The sequence below is a fragment of the Gorilla gorilla genome, chromosome 4 (assembly GCF_029281585.2).
Source record: "Gorilla gorilla gorilla isolate KB3781 chromosome 4, NHGRI_mGorGor1-v2.1_pri, whole genome shotgun sequence".
Taxonomy (NCBI): Eukaryota; Metazoa; Chordata; class Mammalia; order Primates; family Hominidae; genus Gorilla; species Gorilla gorilla.
Window position 1 is genome coordinate 48,773,597 of NC_073228.2, and position 20,812 is coordinate 48,794,408.

General features: G+C 44.4%; 1 protein-coding gene, 1 non-coding gene and 1 pseudogene across 8 annotated transcripts in view; 1 reads left to right on the top strand and 2 right to left on the bottom strand.

Annotated features, from left to right (window-relative positions):
* DHX8 (DEAH-box helicase 8) overlaps window positions 1-12,836 on the bottom strand; it is a 43,014-nt gene extending 30,178 nt beyond the window's left edge. For 3 of the 7 annotated variants that reach the window (XM_004041533.5, XM_063706395.1, XM_063706396.1), the window contains exons 1-9: window positions 12,396-12,740; window positions 7,076-7,161; window positions 6,144-6,216; window positions 5,359-5,444; window positions 4,315-4,424; window positions 3,567-3,926; window positions 3,018-3,162; window positions 2,721-2,924; window positions 364-451 (exon numbers count right to left, since the gene is read on the bottom strand). In XM_004041533.5, the coding sequence (XP_004041581.3) occupies window positions 364-451; window positions 2,721-2,924; window positions 3,018-3,162; window positions 3,567-3,926; window positions 4,315-4,424; window positions 5,359-5,444; window positions 6,144-6,216; window positions 7,076-7,161; window positions 12,396-12,543 (1,300 nt within the window). In that variant the 5' untranslated portion in view covers window positions 12,544-12,740. Of the gene's footprint in view, window positions 1-363; window positions 452-2,720; window positions 2,925-3,017; window positions 3,163-3,566; window positions 3,927-4,314; window positions 4,425-5,358; window positions 5,445-6,143; window positions 6,217-7,075; window positions 7,162-12,395 lie in introns of all 7 variants that reach the window. The other 4 variants (XM_055388003.2, XM_055388002.2, XM_004041532.5 and 1 more) reach the window with 3 other exon arrangements.
* On the top strand, window positions 10,126-10,186 carry LOC115934812 (U7 small nuclear RNA). The gene has a single exon (XR_004070557.1). It is a non-coding gene; the product is annotated as a U7 small nuclear RNA (small nuclear RNA).
* Window positions 12,837-19,920: 7,084 nt separating the features above from the next.
* LOC101152381 (large ribosomal subunit protein eL29-like) lies at window positions 19,921-20,388 on the bottom strand (annotated as a pseudogene).
* Between the last annotated feature and the right edge of the window lie 424 nt (window positions 20,389-20,812).

Sequence of the window (20,812 nt, forward strand, 5' to 3'; positions counted from 1 at the left end):
TCTTTGTATTTTTTTAGTAGAGACACGGTTTCACCATGTTGGCCAGGCTGGTTTCCAACTCCTAACCTCAGGTGATCTGCTGGCCTCGGCCTCCCAAAGTGCTGGGATTACAGGCGTGAGCCACCATGCCTGGCCCTGAGAGCTTACTATAAGCAACAGGTATAATAATAATAATACATAAGCACTTGTCAGAAAAATGAACTTCTTGCTTCCATCATGGTGAGATCCTTTCTTTTTCTGAGAGATGAGTAGTGAGATCCAAAGAACAAATGATTAATAGCCACTGGGTTAAACTACAGGCAAATCACCCAATTCAATGGCTCAACTTGCCAATTACCCTTCTTGATCCAACTGACTAGTTACCTTCTTCATCATCCACCTTAGGGAGAATGCCAGTCTCTTCATCAAAGTCTGGAAATTCTTCTTTGGAAAGGACATTGGCAGCAATCATCTAGCCAAAGAAGAGAAGGCAGCATTTGTAACCTGCTAAGATCAAAACTTTTTTTTTTTGTTTTTTTGAGACAGGACCTTGCTCTGTCACCCAGGCTGAAGTGCAGTGACCTGATCAAAGCTCACTGCAACCTCAAACTCCTGGGCTCAACCAATCCTCCTACCTCATCCTCCTGAATAGCTGACACTAGTGGCGCACACCATAATACCTGGCTAATTTTTAAATTTTTTCTAGAAACAGGGTCTCACTATTTGTCCAGGCTGGTCTCAAACTCCTGGCCTCAAGCAATCCTCCTGCCTTGGCCTCCCAAAGTGCTGAGGTTACATGTGTCAGCGACATGCCCAGCCAAAACTCTTCTTTTCTAGGAGTTAATTACAGAGGTTTCATGTAGGAAACCCAGTTTTTTTCTCCTCTGACCCACGATATCGGGACCTCAAATGTCATATATCCCATTCCAGGGTTGCAGAGGTGGTTCTCCAACATGGTGCTGTAAAGTATAAGCTCAAAAGTATTATCCCCAGGAAGAGTTATCTGCTCTTTCCCTTGTTTCCACAGCACTCTGGTACATTTATTATATAATACGTAGGCCAGACATGGCAGCTCATGCCTGTAATCTCAACACTTTGGGAGGCTGAGACAAGAGAATCACTTGGAGCCCAGGAGTTTGAGATGAGCCCTGGTAACACGGCAAGACTGTCTCTACAAAAAATTAAAAAATTAGCCAGGCATGGTGGCATGTGCCTGGGGTCACAGCTAATTGGGAAGCTGAGATGAGAGGATGGCTTGAGCCTGAAAGGTTGAGGCTGCAGTGAGCCATGGTCATGCAACTGCACTCTTGCCTGGGCAATAGTGCAAGTAAGAACTTGCCTCAAAAATAAAGGAAAAAATACGTAACCCCTCACAATTATTTGTTTAGATCTGTCTCCTCTGCTGGACTTTGAGTTCCTTAAGCATAGGAACCATGATATATTCGTGTTTATAGCCCTAGCCCTGCATGGTGCTTGACACACCACGGTTATGTTATTTAGTGAAGAAAGATGAAAACAATAGGCTGGGCACAGTGGCTCACGCCTGTAATCCCAGCACTTTGGGAGGCCGAGGTGGGAGAATCACCTGAGGCCAGGAGTTCAAGACCAGCCTGGCCAACATGGTGAAACCCCGTCTCTACTAAAAATTCAAAAAAATTAGCCGGGTGTGGTGGTGGGCGCCTGTAATCCCAGCTACTCAGGAGGCTGAGGCATGACAATCGCTTGAACCCGGGAGGCAGAGGTTGCAGTGAGCTGAGATCGCACCACTGTACTCCAGCCTGGGTGACAGAGCGAGACTCCGTCTCAATTAAAAAGAAAAAAAAAAGGAAAGAAAACAAAAGAATGAAGACTTACATAGCAATTACCATATGCTAAGCACTAACCTAAGAGTTTCATTTTCTTTTTTTTTTTTTGAGACAGTCTTGTTCTGTCACCCACGCTGGAGTGCAGTGGCATGATCTCAGCTCACTGTAACCTCCGCCTCCCGGGTTCAAGTGATTCTCCTGCCTCAGCGTCCTGAGTAGCTGGGATTATAGGCGCGCACCATGATGCCCGGCTAATTTTTTGTATTTTTAGTGGAGATGGGGTTTCACCATACCGGTCAGGCTGGTCTCGAACTCCCGAGCTCGTGACCCACCCGCCTCAGCTTCCCAAAGTGCTGGGATTACAGGTGTGAGCCATCACGCCCAACGACTTTCACCTTTAATTAATCCTCACACCACCAACACTGGTTGTTTTATAGAAAAAGGTACTGAGGCATGAGGTAGAGTAGCTTAGCTAAGGATTACACGGCTAATAAGTGGCTGATATGGTTTGGCTGTGTCCCCACCCAAATCTCATCTTGAATTTCCACGTGTGTGGGAGGGGCCCAGTGGAAGGTAACTGAATCATGGAGGCAGCTCTTTCCCACGCTGTTGTCATGATAGTGAGTAAGTCTCATGAGATCTGATGGTTTTAAAAAGGGCATTTCCCTGCACAAGCTCTCGTCTACTGCCATGTGAGATATGCCTTTCACCTTCCTCCATGATTGTGAGGCCTCCCCAACCAAGTGGAATTCTAAGTCCAATAAACCTCTTTCTTTAGTAAATTGCCCAGTCTCAGGTACGTCTTTATCAGCAGCGTGAAAACAGACTAATACAGTGGCCAAAAGTTATCCCAGGCCATCGTGCTCCAGGGCACACCCCTAAGCACCATGCTACATGCTGAATGACTATCTGGTCATGAAAACTAAAGGCCCCAACCTGTTTGATCTCCCACTTCTCTGGGTCAGAGATTCGGGTGAGGCGCTTGCGTTCCAGTGAGTCGTCCTCTACTTCAGGAGCACTGACAAGGGACAAGTGAGTGGGTCTATCAGGATTCCGCATTGAGGTCTCCTCATTGGTCTCCCCGACAAGATTTCGCCGTCTATTTGGGTTTAGATCTTCTCCAGTCTCTTGATCCACATCCTAAGGCACAAAAACAAGGGAGCTGTCTCACTTGCTGTCCTCTTCCATTCCCTTGGCCATCACATGTAAGAACAGGCTGACCATCTCACCTACCTTCATGCTCAGGCTGGTCTTGGTCCCAGTGAAGGACAGCACTTTGACTTTGACCCTCTGGCCTTTGCTCACGACATCAGCTACATTGGCCACACGACCCTCCCGCCGGAGCTCAGAGATGTGCACCAGGCCTTCCCACCGCTTCCTGAGGGAGAGCCAGACACATCTGGAACATGCCAAAAAATATTTTTCCCCCAACCAATTTCTACCCTTACTGGAACTAACAAAAGAAAATGGTCTTAAACTCAAGAGAAAAGTACCATGAAGGTGGTCAAACAATAAAATAGTATTATCACTCTCCTCATGGGGAGACATGGGGTGGGGAAGCAAATTCTATCTGTCCCAACAAGCAAAGGACAGATCTCCTGAAGACACAGAAAGGAATAAATGGCTCTGTAACATTTCAAAAGAGTCAATTTCTAAGAACCATGTATGGCTGATTTGACTAAAGTGTCATTAATCAAAGTAACTTTTTAGAATGTGAAAATCCTCAGTGATAAAAGAAATTCTGCCCATCACTGGTGTGAACAGAAGAGCACCAGTCATTACCTTAGTCCTTCCAGCTGCACAAAGCAACCAAACTGCATGATGCTGGTAACTTTGCCATTATAAATGTCACCAATGGTGGGCTCTTCTGGAGGAGGGCGGTCCACATGCTTATCCCGCCATCTATCCAGATTCCGCTCTCCATATTTGTCCCGGTCCTTCCGGTCTTTGGGGGGACTCTGACTCCTGCTCCTGGACTGATATCTAGACTTCACTTTATTCTTCTCCCGGGTCCTGGAACGTGATCGAGAGCGGGATCGGTGTCTCCGCTTGTGGTCTCTATCTCGGTTTCGTTCCCTATCTCTGTCTCGATCTCGGTTTCGATCTCGGCTTCGACTCCGCTTCTTCTTCTTTGTCCTGTCCCTAACAAATCAATAAGCACCTGTTTAAAAAAGAAACCAATCTGATTTCATCTTCGCATCCCCAAGCACCCAGTACAGTGCCATGCACATGGTAGGTATCCACTAGGTTTTGAACTGAATTAGAGTTTCAATAACTACGACATCCCTATAAGCCAATAAAGAATTGAGCCACAAACATATTCAGCCTCTTTCAACCCTGATTTCTACATCCTGAACAACCTAGCATTTGCTACATACACTTAGCAGGAAGCAATGAAAACAGATCCAACAATATGATATATGACCAGTCCAGATTCTTTAAACTTGCCCAAAATTTTGCTTGGCTGGTCCATAATATTCAACTGTCACAGTACCCTAAACTTCCAAAGGACAGGACACTAAGGACAAACCGGTGTTCAGCATCTCTTTGCTTCTCCTGGCCTGCTGCGCTGGGCATTAAAGCTTCCAGTTCTTTCAGGACATCCACAGCAACTTTCACATCATCTTCATCCAACATGGTCTGCAGAGGTAGAGGCCAGCAAAGTTAGGAAAAAAAACTACTCAAGAATCTGCATGTACCTCAGGTACATCTATAAATCACTAACCACTATGTGAGGGAAATAGAAGAGGGGCAGAGATTTCAAACTTGATTCAGGATAGATGTAGAAGAAATGGAAAAAAGGCTCTTGAGAATTACTGCTACATTTGACAAATCCCCTCTGTCCTTAACAGAATTCTATGAAAGGCAGTTAGATATTAATCATCCCTGCCATGAAAGAATGCAAGTGATGATTATATTAATAGAAAACAGGTGTTAAAAATTTTAAAAAGCAACTCTCCCTCTGCACTCTTCCTCCCTCCCCCCAACTCCAGCTTTATTTTTTTAAATAGCCCTTATTGCTATCTGCTATGTTACATAACTATTTGTTTGTTTATTGCCTATCTCCTCCCCACCAGAATGTTTACATGTTTATTTCCTGCTCCCTACCCCAAAATTAGGATATAATCTCCAAAGGCTGAAACTCTTGTCTGTTCTGTTCACTGCTGTTACCCAGGTACTTAGAACAGTATTTGGCATACAGTAAGTACTCAATAAATATTTATTAAAATGAAATTTAAAAATCAAAATGCTTTAAAAATTAGACCTTTAACAAGTAACAGAGCAAAAAAAAAAAAATCTAATTTCACACATTAGGCATCTGTTCCAGAATCTTATTTCATATTCCTAATCACTACTTCCCCAAGTTCCCAATCTCATTTCCCTTGAATATCATTCTCAGAACCCCTTAACATATTCAATACATAGTACATGCTCAGGGAGTGATCAAACACTTTCATTCTTAAAAATAAGTTACAACAAAGGCAAACTTAAAATTAATAAAATTACTATGAGACAAAGAAAAGGGGTTGCAAATATATATTTATAGTAGACACTCTTAAAATGGTATCAGTACCCGAACAGAAGGGTTGTCCGGTTGGCAAAGGACTGGGAAGAGTTCCTTCAGCTTTTCTTTTTCTGTTTTAGGTTTAACAACTGGATCTTGTTTCATTAAAGAGCATGAAGGGGTTAAAAAAAAGACATATTTAATATTATTAATGATTAACAAAATAACTTCAACAATAGATTTGTATCAAACTGAAACAGAACATGGCATTTTGCTATATATTAATCATACCTGTTACTATAAATGTAATTTAATTTTCTAAATACATTGATCACAAACTATCTCGAAATGTAGCAGAAAGAGGAGTGTAGCAATACTCATTGGGTTATGTCTTATCTTTTTTATTTTGTCTTAAGTTGTTTGAAATTTTTTTTCCCCTTGAAACAGGGGAAAAAAACCTCTGTCACTCAGGCTAAAGTACATTGGTGCAACTATGGCTCACTGCAGCTTCACCCTTTTGGACTCAAGCAACACTCCTTCCTTAGCCTCCCAAGTAGCTGGAACTACAGAGGCACGCCATCATGCCTGGCTAACTTTTTTATTTTTTTGTAGAGATAAGGTCTCTCTATGTTGCCCAGGCAGGTCTAAAACTCCTGGGCTCAAGTGATCCTCCCACCTTGGCCTCCCGAAGTGCTGGGATTCCAGCAGTGAGCCGCTAGGCCCAGCCCATTTGAAAAATCTTACTGGAACATTTACTTGCTCAGCAACTGCTGAGAGGAAAACAAATGCAATTTACAGGATGTTCAAAACCTACACCATTCTAGAAGCTAAGCTCAGCTGGAAGCTCTGCTTACCTTTGCTAGTGGAAGGCTTCGCTGGAGGCCGCATGGTTTGTATGAGACGCAGCAAGTTACTAATAAGAGAATCCTTTGAAAAGAAACATAGAACAAAAATTGTCAGCTCCCATATCAGTGCTTAAATACACTTAAAAGGCAAAGAATGTCCTGTAGGGAAGGGTGGTTACGCACTTGAATTTAGCTAATTGGAATAAATGAAACATAGTGTGTCAACCTGGTGTAGCATGAACCTAGTATAATAGCTTCAGAGAAAGCCGATATTTAGGACTCTTTGGGGAGAAAAGTTATTAGGCTCCCTGCAACCATTTTATTTCCCAAGGTTTAGAACTACCCCCAAAACTTGTTTCCAACTTCCTGACTCACAGAACAAGAATGTAAATACCTACAAAGACTTAATGATGAAAATCCTGCCCTGTTTTCCTAGAGAGGTATCACAGAAAATCTGGTTACATCATCACTACTTAATGGCATGAAAACATTACACACTTAATGGCTTATTTAATTGATATGTATAAAATTGTCTCCTTCCTATATCAAAATCCTATATTAAACCCTATCAAAATTTAAAATCAATAGTGACCTTAAAACATAAATTATGTAATCCCAGCACTTTGGAAGGTCAAGGCGGGTGGATCACGAGGTCAGGAGATCGAGACCATCCTGGCTAACACGGTGAAACCCCATCTCTACTAAAAATACAAAAAATTAGCCGGGCATGGTGGCAGGCACCTGTAGTCCCAGCTACTCGGGAGGCTGAGGCAAGAGAATGGCGTGAACCCGGGAGGCGGAGCTTGCAGTGAGCTGAGATGGCGCCACTGCACTCCAGCCTGGGCGACAGAGCAAAACTCTGTCTCAAAAAAAAAACAAAAAAAAAAACCCATAAATTAAAACATTAATATCTACAGATTGTCTTCTCCACATATACATACCGTAAATTCTGCACCATTTTTGACGAGAGAAGCCTTAAAAGTATCAAAGGTGGTATTTTTCTCAGCAAGACTGATCACAAATTCAGCTGCAAATAAGAAACAGAATTCAGAAAAGAAGAGACATGAACAAGAAATCAGCTTCAAGTATGGTGAAAACAAAACTAATTAGGTTATCCAACAGTAATAAAAAACAAAGACCACCATCTGATAAGGGTAAAGAGAAAATCTGGCCAGGTGTGGTGGCTCATGCCTGTAATCCCAACACTCTGGGAGGCCAAGGCAGGCGGATCACTTGAGGTTAGGAGTTCAAGATGAGCCTGGCTAACACAGTGAAACCCCATCTCTATTAAAAATACAAAAATTAGCTGGGTGTGGTGGCAGGCGCCTGTAATCCCAGCTACTTGGGAGACTGAGGCAGGAGAATCACTTGAACCCAGGAGGCAGAGGTTGCAGTAAGCCGGGATTGCACCACTGCACTCCAGCCTGGGCAACAGAGTGAGACTCCGTCTCAAAAAAAACAAAAAAAACAAAACAAGAAAACAAGGGAGAAAATCTAGACTGCTGAAATTATCCACACATATTCTAGTGAATTTATACAAATGAAAGGAAGATATTACTACAAAATGGCTCAATGTAGCCCTTGAGTGCATTTAAACTAGGAAGACCTATTTGACCCACATCATGGTACCCTCTTCTCACAAAACCACTACCTGGGCACGCTGCCACCTAGACTAGACTGTAAAGGTGACAATAAAAAGCATGAGCCCATGTAGACACACAGAGGCACACAACAGAAGGACAGACCCAATCTGTATATGAGGGCCAGGCAGCTGCTGGGTGGTGCAATCTCCACATTGATGAAAGACTTACTTTTTTGCCAAATTTTTCTCCACAAACCTGCCTAGTTCTTTTTTTTTTTTTTTTTTTTAAGACAGAGTCTGGCTCTGTCGCCCAGGCTGGAGTGCAGCGGTGCGATATCGGCTCACTGCAACCTCCACCTCCTGGGTTCACGCCTTTCTCCTGCCTCAGCCTCCCGAGTAGCTGGGACTACAGGCGCCCACCACCACGCCTGGCTAATTTTTTGTATTTTTAGTAGAGACAGGGTTTCACCATGTTAGCCAGGATGGTCTTGATCTCCTGACCTCGTGATCCACCCGCCTCAGCTTCCCAAAGTGCTGGGATTACAGGCATAAGCCACTGTGCCCGGCACACCTGCCTAGTTCTTGAAACTTTCTTTTTTTTTTGAGGTGGAGTCTTGCTCTGTCACCTAGGATGGAGTGCAGTGGCATGATCTTGGCTCACTGCAACCTCTGCCCCCTGAGTTTAAGCGATTCTTCTGCCTCAGCCTCCCAAGTAGCTGGGGCTACAGGCGCATGCCACCATGCCCGGCTAATTTTTATATTTTTAGTACAGACAGGATTTCACCATATTGGCCAGGCTGGTCTCGAACCCATGACCTTGTGATTTGCCTGCCTTGGCCTCCCAAAGTTCTGGGATTACAGTCATGAGCCACCGCACCTGGACTTTTTTTATTTTTTTATTTTTTTTAACAGTCTCACTCTGTCTCTCAGGCTGGAGTACAGTGGTACGATCTTGGCTCATTGCAACCTCTGCCTCTCGGGTTCAAGCAATTCTCTTGTCTCAGCCTCCTAAGTAGCTGGGATTACAGGTCTGGCTAATTTTTGTAGTTTTAGTAGAGACGGGGTTTTGCCACATTGGCCAGGCTGGTCTTGAACTCCTGACCTCAGGTAATCCTCCTGCCTCAGCCTCCCGAAGTGCTGGGATTACAGGCATGAGCCACTGTGCCCGGCCTAGTTCTTGAAACTTCTAATATTAGAGCTATTTATTAAGCTACTTTCAGACAGTGGCTCACGCCTGTAATCCCAGCACTTTGGGAGGTTGTGGTGGGCAGACTGCTTGAGCCCAGGAGTTAAAGACCAGCCTGGGCAACATGGCAAAACCCCATCTCTGCAAAAAATACAAAAATCAGCCGGGGGTGGTGGTATGCATCTGTAGTCCTAGCTACTCGGGAGTAGACTGAGATAATAAGCCTCATACTATGAGACCCACAAAAAAACTGTAATGCTTTCATTTGAATGCTAATCCTAGAAAAGTAAATGAATAAATAACATGAAAGATCTAGATGACTAACTCATAAAGTAGTACTACCATACAATTTCCATCCTGGAATGTGCCTTTATCTTTCTGATGAAGTGAAAGCCAAATGCCATCAGGCTACACGAACACATCTTATGCATAATAAGTTAGTAACGATAATGTCAATGGTTAATACTTTTTGAACATGACTACGTGCCAGGCACTATGCTAAGTGCTTTTTATGGGTTACTTCATGATCCCCAAAACAACCCTCATAAGTAGGTGCTATTATTGTCATGTTTTACAATGAGGAAGCTGACGATTTGAGACACTGACCTACCCAATAATAACTGGGGGGAGCTAGGAATAAAACCCAGGCAATCTAACTTCAGAGGCTACATTCTTTCAAGAAATGTGGAGGGAGAACTAAGTCCCATGGTGCTAGGCATGTCATGCTCAAAAGAGCCCCTCCCAAAGCAGTCTGCACCACATTCTCACTGCCAGCCATCAGTAATCTTTTTTTTTTTTTTTTTTTGAGACGGAGTCTTGCTCTGTCACTAAGGCTGGAGGGCAGTGGCACGATCCTCTCACTGCAACCTCCCCATCCCAGGTTCAAGTGATTCTCCTGCCTCAGCCTCCTGAGTAGCTAGGATTACAGGCGTGCGCCACCACGCCCAGCTAATTTTTGTATTTTTAGTAGAGACAGGGTTTCACCATGTTGGTCAGGCTGGTCTCGAACTCCTGACCTCGTGATCCACCCTCCTTGGCCTCCCAAAGTGCTGGGATTACATGTGTGAGCCACTGCACCTGGTCCCATTAATCAGTATTTTTAATTTTCACAATTATACAGGAGAATCGTTAAATTAACTGAATCCATTATAAAAAATTAATTTATAGTTTAAAAAAATTCATTGGTGAAAACAGTAAAAATAACACTAATTTAAATGATAATCCAGTATTACAGTTCTTTTAGAATTTGTCTAGCAGGTTTTCCAGTTTTCATCGGAAACTCTACTATCTCAACTCCCCCAAAAATTAAATACATAAATTAATAAGTCATCCATCAGGGTCAAAAGCAAAAGAATCAAGTCAGCAAACAAAACATAAAAGAAGCAAATATATGCCTTTCTGTTATTAAACCCAACTCTGCCAATTTAGTTTCAACAAAAGACACTGTCTATTGCATTAAACCAATATTAGTACTTTTTTTTTTTTTGAAATAAAGTCTTGCTCTTTTCGTCCAGGCTGGAGTGCAGTGATGTGATTTCAGCTCACTGAAACTTCTGTCTCCTGAGTTCAAGCGATTCTCCTGCCTCAGCCTCCTGCATAGCTGGGATTACAGGCACCAGTCACCATGGCCAGCTAATTTTTGTATTTTTTTTTTTAGTAGAAATGGGGTTTCGCCATGTTGGCCAGGCTGGTCTCAAACTCCTGACCTCAGGGGATCGGCCTGTCTTGGCCTTCCAAAGTGCTGGGATTACAGGCGTGAGCCACCGAACCCAGCCAATGTTAGTACTTTTAATGTTACTGGTTTTATAATTCTGTATGTAACAGAAAAAGCATATTTGTGGGTTTTCTGCAAATTAATTGAGATCTTTAGCTATAAATAAACTAAAAGATTATGAAGTTTATACTTTGCTCTATTTTTGTACACAAATGAAGTTAACATCAAAACAATTAAACACTGGGGGTTAATGTCAATAACTTTTTTGTTTCTTCTAAAAGGCCAAGGTATTAGGAGTTAAAATGAAAACAGAGAGAAAGAAAGGTAAGCTCCCTGAAAGCAGAAATCTGTCTTGTTCTCTGTGGTATGCCTAGCCCCCAGCTCAATATTTGCTGAATAAAGGAAACATATTAACGAGATAGCAAAACCGACGAAATTATCACCTCATTATCAACTAAAAGAGAAGAATCCTGCGGGAACAATTATATAGGACAGACACATCTTGGCTGGGAGGCAAGAGAAAAAAGTAAACTAAAATATACTGGCTGCAGGGCATCTTCCTAAATGCTATATGGTGACCCTGTGAAGACATCGTCCCACTTCACAGATGAGAAAAACAGCTTCAGAGAAACTATGAATCTTACCAAAGGTCACTCGTCTAACTTCCCTAACCCCTCCTGTCACCTGCCCCTTCCCTTCCATCCCTCCGGTTGATGACTTCATCTTCATTTAGGAAACTGAAGAGTGGGCTGGAACTCTCTCACTCATCTTCCCACCACCAATCTCTAAACTCATCTGAATCTGCAACTGTATTCTCTGTCCTGGCTCCTGTTACAACTGAAGAAGCCTTGCTGTACTTACCAAAGGTCAATCCCTCCATTGGTTGCCCTTGATCCCATCCACCCTCTGTACCTTCATAAAGGCTCCATCTGTCTACGGCTTTAGCTGTAGGACCCTAGCCTTTTCTAATTCCTCAGTTTGGGCTCCCCAGATGTAGTTTGCCCCAAAACATCTAGTGACTGGTGTTTAAGACATAGTACAGGACGCAATGGCTCACGCCTGTAATCCCAACACTTTGGGAGGCCGAGGGAAGAGGACTGCTTGAGCCCAGAAGTTCGAGAACAGCCTGGGCAATACAGTGAGACCCCCGTCTCTACAAAAAATTTAAAAATGAGTCGAGCTTGGTGGCGCCCGCCTGTAGTCCCAGCTACTCGGGAGGCTGAGGTGGGAGGATTGCTTGAGCCCAGGAGGTGGAGGCTGCAGTGAGCCGAGATCGTGCCACTGCACTCCGGGAAACAGAGCGAAGCCCTGCCTCAAAAAAGAGTACAGGATGAACGGTCAAAGAACACAGTTAAAAGCACAGACGCTAACTACTATGTCACAGAGTGGCGTGAAGACCAAATAAAATAATGTCAATAAAGAGCTGAGCATCGCATCTAGCACATAGTGAGCACCCAATAAACGTCAGCCATCATCGTCGTCATCGCAGCATCTGCTGCTGTTGTTGTTAAACATGTTTAATTGAGGCTGAAAAAACAAACAAACAAACAACAATCAAGCAGAGATGACCGCCCCGGGCTTCACTGACAGCTCTGGGAAAGTTTCTAAAGTTTCTCGAGGGCTCTCAAGCCGAGGCCACGGCAGCGTGTACCCTGGGCACCGGTGTCTGCGACAGAGAGAGACAGATTCACACGAACATACTTTCGGTCCATCAACCACCTTTCTCCTTCCGCTTCCCTCAATCCCAAACTGAGGTCCCAGGGACCTCCCCGGGCTCACCAAGGTCCTTGTCGTTGATCCCCAAGTGATTGTCCAGCTCAGTGCAAACCTTTGACACCAAAGACAGGTACTCGAGTTTGGCAAGTTCTTCCGCGGGGCCTGGCTCCGACCCGATTAAGGCTCCCGCCATGGCTACAGCCACAGCCATGGCTATAGCTTGCCCAGAACCTCCTTCCTCACAGCCGGTGCTCAGAGCTACTCCGGCCGGGTTCCAGCTTTCACTTCCGGGTCAACGCGCGTCCCCTTTGTTTACGGTAAATTGAAAATTTGAGGAACGAATCAAGTCGCAACTGGATGGATCATAGAGATCAAACAGGAAGTGCTTAAGGAAGGGACAACTAGAGTGGGTTACTCTGCACGCCGATCTGCGCCCTCTACAGGCGAGAAAAATCTCCGCCCGCCCTCAGGCCTGGAAACGTTCACTCAGCGCGCTCCCGCCCTGGGTCGGCAGAGGGCGACCCCGGCCTGCACAAGAGGCGCCGGGAGGCAACCGCAAAACAGCCTGCGCCTGCGCTTTAGAACACTTGAAAAAGGAATCTTAATGCACGTCTGGAAAAAGACAAACTTGCTTTACTGTGGATCCGCAAATTCCCGGCCTCACTTCTTTGTGGTTCCTGTCGTCCGATCTCAAGTGACCCTTGACAAGCCAGTAGGCAGTAGCTTGCCTTCTCTTGTTTTACATACGAAGAAACTGGCACTTCCACTGCCAGCTGGCTGCTTGGGCAAATCAATCTCTGGAGCCTTAGTTTTCTCTTCTGTAAACTAGAATAATGTTGCTCTACCCTAAATGGAATAACTGCAAGGAGTGTGACACAGAGTAGGCACACCGCAAATGACAGTTACTGTTAATATCACAAGGCTAGGCGGGGTGCAGTGGCTCACGCCTGTAATGCCAGCACTTTGGGAGGCCGAGGCTGGTGGATCACTTGAGGTCAGGAGTTCCAGACCAGCCTGGCCAACGTGGCGAAACTCCATCTCTACTAAAAATAGAAAACTTAGCCGGGCGTGGTGGTGGTGGGCGCCTGTAGTCCCAGCTACTCGGGAGGCTGAGGCACGAGAATCGCTTGAACCCTGGAGGCAGAGGTTGGAGTGACCTGAGTTCACACCACTACACTCCAGCATGGGCGACAGAGTGAGACTTTGTCTCAAAAAAAAAAAAAAAAAAAAAAAAAAAAAATTCAAGGCTGAGATGATGGTCACAGTAGAGCTGGCCTCTGGTCTGTCAAGCACAGATCCCCTTAGTCTGGGAACCCACAGAGCCAGCTGCCTCCACTCTGTGAAAACCTGCTTTTCAATCCCCAGTTTTCCTGTGTCCTCTCAGAACTTATTCCCCCAGGGGCCGGGCACAGTGGCTCACCCCTGTAATCCCAGCACTTTGGGAGGCCGAGATGGGCGGATCACTTGAGGTCAGGAGTTCAAGACCACTCTGGCCAACATGGTGAAACCTCGTCTGTACTAAAAATACAAAAATTAGTTGGGCGTGATGGTATGTGCCTGTATGCCTGTAGTCCCAGCTACTAGGGAGGCTGAGGCGGGAGAATCGCTTGAACCTGGGAGGTGGATGTTGCAGTGAGCTGAGATCTCGCCACTGCACTCTAGCCTGTGCGACAGAGTGAGACTCCGTCTCAAACAAACAAACAAAACACACACACAAAAACAACAACAAACCTTACTCCCCCAAATATCAGCTGTGCTGTAAGTCCAAGGTCATAAGCTCAGGTCTCCCAACTTCTGCTTCAGGTCTTTTTTACCTTTGTGGCAACCTTAAAGTGGGATGGGGATTTTTCCCACACTCCAGTGCTCTGTGTGATGAGTAAGGAAACAGAAGCACCCTAAAGTGAATGGCTCTCCAATCCATCGGAAGGAGGAAATCAGTCTCCTACTTTTCACTTTGGCAACATTTTTACACTGGTGTACCTTTGGACGCTGTTTCTTCAGCATCTCATCATGGACTGAAAAATGACAGGCAGAGAAAAACCCAGCCATTGTTCTCACTGTCTCCAGAAGCTCCATGTTTCCAGGTTCCTAAGGAATCACTACTATACCCTCTGAGTTCTTCCTACTCCTCCCCATTTCGCTTCCTCTTTCTCCCCATGAATAGAATGGAAAACTCTGCACTTGATCCAATGTGCTCAATTTGCCAGCTTGGAGTTACGATTTCAAGGGCTTATTCTATCTGATGTTCATTCTCTGTGCTTCTTTCCCTTTAAAAATTCATATTACTATTCTGCTTTCCTCCAATATTTAACCGGAAGGAGGAACAGATAGGGAGTTTGTTTTGTTTTCAAAGCTCTGTCAGAAAAGGGGCTATGGAACCATAACATGTAGCAGTAGTAGTAGCAATAAATACTAGAATTAATTAATACTAAACGTTAGAATTGTTTGGGAATTATTGAACATATATATCAATAGTAAATATTAACAGCAAAACATTACATTTTATTTAGATATGCCATTAACTGCACATTTTAAGAAGTGACAGTTTTTCTGCAATATACATATTTCTTGCAACACCAAAAATTTCTTTGAAGCCAAAGGAAAACAAATAGTTATGTAGATACAGATAACTTGACAGCCCAAACACAGATGCACACGGAATCCTCCTACTCTTCCTCCCCATAAGAGACCGTGAATCGAACGCAGTGCAAAAGTAAATGTTTCCTAACTGTCCTCTGGATAGAATATTTTTCAACATAATATCAGATATAATTAATTTTCATTATTAGGCCGGGTGCAGTGGCTCACACCTGTAATCCCAGCACTTTGGGAGGCTGAAGCAGGCAGATCGCCTGAGGTCAGGAGTTCGAGACCAGCCCGGCCAACATAGTGAAACCCCGACTCTACTAAAACTACAAAAATTAGTCGGGCGTGGTGGCATACACTTGTAGTCCCAGCTATTCGGGAGGCTGAGTCAGGAGAATTGCTTGAACCCAGGAGGCGGAGGTTGCAGTGAGCCAAGATCACGCCAATGTACTCTAGCCTGGGCGACAGTGATACTCTGCTTCAAAAAATAAAATAATAATAATAAATTTCCATTATTATTGTATGACTTTCCTTCGACAGCCTCCAAGTGGCCCTTTAATAGCCCAGTAAATAATTTACCTCTACATATAACTTATGCTCATACTACCCATATCACCACTCATGATGGATAAGAAATTATTTCCTGATACCAAACTTGTAGTAACAGGGATGTTGCTTTTCTGCCTGTTCCTAGACTGATAGATGTGTTTAACCCTACCCCCAATTTCCATGTTATTTCTGCTCTGTCCCAGAGACTGGTCCCAGCTGCTGGAATTTGGGAAAGAACTTGGGGGTTGGGATGAGGTAGAAAGCAGAGAGAAAGTACTGAACCTCTTAGCAACATTAGGTTGAGTTGGTAAGGGAGAAGAAATTATCTAAGTACGTGTAGCTGAAAGACAGCGTCCTTAGGGAAGTTTGTGAGAAAAATCATAGGGCTTTCTGTCAAAACAGGGTTGCCACAACCCAGACAACCCTGGCCTTTTCTGCTGGGGTAAAATGGATCTTAGGGGAGACACCTCTGCTCTAGGAGGCAAAATCAGAATGGTTTGCTTCTAAGAATATGACTACCACTCAACTGTTATTGTCTTTCATGCAGGGAGACTTCAGAAAGAGTGGCCCCTTCTTCCTTGCCCCACTTGGGCCCTGACCCAACCAGAGAGCCTGGGAGCCCCCAGAGAAAGTAAAATTCCTTATTTTTCACTGTTTGACTTTTCCCCAGAATTCATCTCCAAATTTGGACCAACTTATTAAATTTGTATTAAACATCAACCTTGTAACCAGGCACTGTGGCAGGTTCTAAAAAGGATAGGAGGTCTGACAGTGGAAAAACATCAAGGAAGAACTAGAATACTCTGAATGCCATTCTCAGCCAAGGGGTCTCCTGGCAGAGCTGTGTTTATAACTTAGATCTCTGCTGCCTAAACATGAGGGCAGGTGATTGGAAGACAGAAAAAAAAAAAAAGCTGGTCTGTTTCCCGTCATCTGAGGGCAGGCAGATTGGGGTTGGAGGGCAAGTCTACTTCACGGGGCAGTTTATCCTGTTGCAATCTGTTATTTGTTTGCCTTATTTTCTAATACCCAAGCGCAGCCTCATTTTTTGCGCAAAACATTCCTGACCTACAGTTCCCTCTCTTTTTAGGCCATCAATCTGTCATCAGCAATAACAGATGCTTTAGATTCTAAATTCTCCAAGGCTTTATAGTATTAGGCAAAAAAAAAAAAAAATGTTCTTCCTAAGCAGATTTTTTCTTTTTTGGTATAGTCAAGTTTCCTGTTTCTCTTGCATTTTAAGACTCTTCAAAATGTCAGGCAAAAACAAACACAAAGCCAGGCAACCAGACACCATTATGATATGAACTTGTCAAGAAAATGTTATTCCCCCATCTCGGCCTCTCCACCTTCTGTGGAAATGGCAAGGAATTTTTTCATATTTATTTATCAGTTTTTCATCTTTTTTCTTTTCTTTTTTTCTTTTTTTTTTTTTTTTTGAGATGGTGTCTTGCTCTGTTGCCCAGGCTAGAGTGCAGTGGCACAATCTCGGCTCACTGCAAGCTCCGCATCCCGGGTTCACACCATCCTCCTGCCTCAGCCTCCTGAGTAGCTGGGACTACAGGCGCCTGCCACCACGCCCAGCTAACTTTTTGTATTTTTAGTAGGGACGGGGTTTCCCGTGTTAGCCAGGATGGTCTCGATCTCCTGACCTCGTGATCTGCCCGCCTCAGACTCCCAAAGTGCTGGGATTACAGCCATGAGCCACTGCGCCAGTTACTCATCTTTTAAGCGACCTTGATTCAGGATCTAGTTGGTATTTTTTAGACTTAGTTTAGGTTGATTTTATTTAAAAAGAAAAACATTGGGCTGGGCACGGTGGCTCACCCCTATAATCCCAGCACTTTAGGAGGCCAAGGCAGGCAGATCACCTGAGGTCAGGAGTTCGAGACCAACCTGGCCAACATGGTGAAACCAAGTCTCTACTTTAAAAATACCAAAATTAGCCAGGCATGATGGTGGGTGCCTGGAATCCCAGCTACTCAGGAGGCTGAGGTAGGAGAATCGCTGGAACCTGAGAGGTGGAGTTTGCAGTGAGCCGAGATCGTGCCATTGCACTCCAGCCTGGGCGACAGAATGAGACTCTGTCTCAAAAAAAAAAAAAAAAAAAAAAAAATGGCCAGGCATGGTGGCTCACACCTGCAATCCCAGCACTTTGGGAGGCCAAAGTGGGAGGATTGCTTGGGGCCAGCAGTTGGAGACCAGCCTCGACAATAAAGCAAGGCTCCATCTCTATTAAAAATAATAAAGAACAAGAAAACAATTTTAATCAATATTATAAGTATGAATGACAAAGTGACAAGTTACACTGGGCTTTTTCTGTTTTCCCCCTCCCTAATGATATTTAGCCTCTGCTCCAGGGTACTAGGGATTTTTGTAGTATCTGGTTTCTATTTGAGGTAATTTCTTCAGAAATTAATAAGGATTTCCTCAGGAGAAATGCAAAAACAAAAACCAAGACAAACCAAGTAATGAGTTGATGGGAAAAGATGAGAGAAGAGGAACTGAAGTTCTGAAGTTCTGTTGATGTTCTGTTTGCAAGTCAAACATATCAACAGCTGGGCAGTGTGGGCTGTGCAGTGAGCTGAGGACCAAAGCTCTGTCTTACGCCACAGGCTTGCCACTAACACAGAAGAAACTGCTCCTCCAGGATCTCCATTTCTCCCAAGTAAAGGAGAATGGGCTCCAAGCACACCCTCCACCCCAAATCTAAGAGTGTCCTGGCAGAACCAGCCATATGCAACTCTTTCCCCAGCTCTCAGGTAGAACAGCTTTGGCGGTACAAATAGCTGCTGCCCTTGTGCCAGAATAGCAGTCCCTTCGTCTTGGGATTACAGTAATTATGGTGATTTATGCCTCCAGAGTGAAAATTAGCAATCTGGTGAGGTAACTAAAAATGAATGCATCTCTTCCCAGAGTTCACTCCACCCAGCTGAGCCACCGAATAAAACCAGCATATGGGGCAATTAGAGAGCCAAGTGCTGCTTTCAAAATGCAGTATAAAGAGACAGAGTTCAGGGGCCCAGGTTCCCCTGCCTGATTCAATAATGATCACAAGTTCCTAACAAGCGTCCTCGTTGCCTCACAATACCATGCCAAGTCTGAGTCCTCCTGTAAACACCAATCTACAGTTGCGTCTTTCAAGCAAAGTAATTTGTTCCACGACATCACCATTTTACCTTTTTTAAATTATTATTATTGCAAATTGACTGAGGGAGGGGAAAGGGGGAAGTGAGGATAAACCTCTATTACATGGATACGTGTGAAGCAAAGGTTTTTTTTTCCTTCTTAGTCATACATTTGTTTTTATGTGACACAGACTCTGATCTTACCTAACTTCCACAGTCTACTATCAAATACTGGTGACAGTAGAATTTATATTAAAAGTTTTGCTGGGCATGGTGGCTCATGCCTGTAATTCCAGCACTTTGTTTTATTTATTTATTTATTTAGAGACAGAGTCTCGCTCTGTCCCAGGCTAGAGTGCAGTGGCACCATCATGGCTCACTGCAACCTCAACCTCCTGGGCTCAAGCAATCCTCCTCCCTCAGACTCCTGAGTAGCTGGGACTACAGACATGTGCCATCATGCCCAGCTAATTTTTGTAATTTTTGTAGAGGTGGAGTCCGTGTTGCTCAGGCTGGTCTCAAACTCCTGGGCTTAAGGGATCCAACCACCTTGGCCTCCCAAAGTGGTGGGATTACGGATATGAACCACCACACCCAGCCATTCTTAGTACTTTGGGAGGCTGAGGCAGGAGGATCCCCTGAGGCCAGGAGTTCAAGACCAGCTTGGGCAACATAGTAAGAACCCCCGTCTCTACAAAAAATTTAAAAATTAGCTGGGCTTGTAGCTCATGTCTGTAGTCCCAGCTATTTAGGAGGCTGAGGCTGGAGAATTGGTTGAGCCCAGGAGTTTGAGGCCGCAGTGAGCTATGATGTCACCACTGCACTCCAGCCTGGGTGATAGAGTGAGATCCTGTCTCAAAAAAAAAAAATTTTTTTTTGAAAGACATATAGGTCCAATAGTGATTGATTATCCTTATCATTGAGCACATGCAGAAATTCCTAAAATAGTCCAAGTCTATCCCCATGGACTTGGACTTGATGGGACTTCATATGTAACAAGGATAGATTGGGGTCGCACTGTCAGCCACTTGGAAATTTGGATGTAAGTGCAGTATTCACTCACTCATATTTCTCATAGAGTTTTAGAGTTGAAAGGGGTTTAAGAGATAATATAATCAAACCCACACATTAGATTCTATCATTATTTAAAGTGGCTTGACTTCTAAATCTCATTCTGTGAAATTCCCTCTGACCCAACTTATTCTTTTTCTTTTCTTTTCATTTTTCCTACCTCAGGTTTATTTGAGGACCCCAGCCCCGTGCAGATGGCAGCCCGGGGGTTATCGCACCAATCCTTCTGTACTCACGTTGGCAGACAGAGATACCTACTCTGAAGCCTTTGTAGGGGCCTGGGCACCTTTGGGAGCCTGAGCTGGAACTGAAGCTGGAGCTGCAGCCTGGGCCTTGGTTTGATCCTTGGCCTTGGCCTTTGGCCAGCACAGCCTGAGCCCCTTGGCAATGCGGGCACGAGCCCGCTTCCCAAGCTTGGAGTGGGCAATGTAGGCAAGTCAATCGAGCTTGCAGCTGACACCCTTTGGGATCTTGAGCTTAACCTCCTTGGGCTTTACGAGGTCCTTGATAACCTCAGCACGTGCACTTATGGCCTTGTCACTGTTGGCCTGCATCTTCTTTAGGCCCTTCTTGTTTTGCTTCTTGGCAAAGCACATGTTCCTCGGGAACTTGGGGTCCACCCCCTTAAGAGATTCATATCTTCGTGATCGGGGTTTCTTGATACCATTTCTGTGCCTTTTTCGGGACTGGTTGTTTGTGCTGTGGTTCTTGGACTTGGCCATGTCTGCACCTTAAGCTGTGGCTCCTGAAGCACCTAGAACTGGAAATATTCTGCTTTTTCTCTACCACTGAACATTTCATGGTGTCTCTAAGTCATTCATCTACACTTTTCTCTCCAATTATCAGCACTCTTTTCATTTCACCCATATTTCCTCCTGGCCTAGATCTCATGCTCAGCCATTTTGAAATTTGCTCATAAAAGCCAAGGATTTCTTCCATTCACTGGTTTTCTACTGCCCGTGTTTTCCCAGCCCCAGCGGGCTCCTATTGCCCTGTTTCTCCCCTCCCACACTGCAGGATATTGCTGGAGAAAGTCCCAAGGTCACGCTGGTTTGACCCAGTATAGATTCACAATTCCAAACCTCACCTGGGCTTCACTTGGGCTTTTTTTTTTTTTTTTTTTTTTTTTAGACGGAGTTTCCCTCT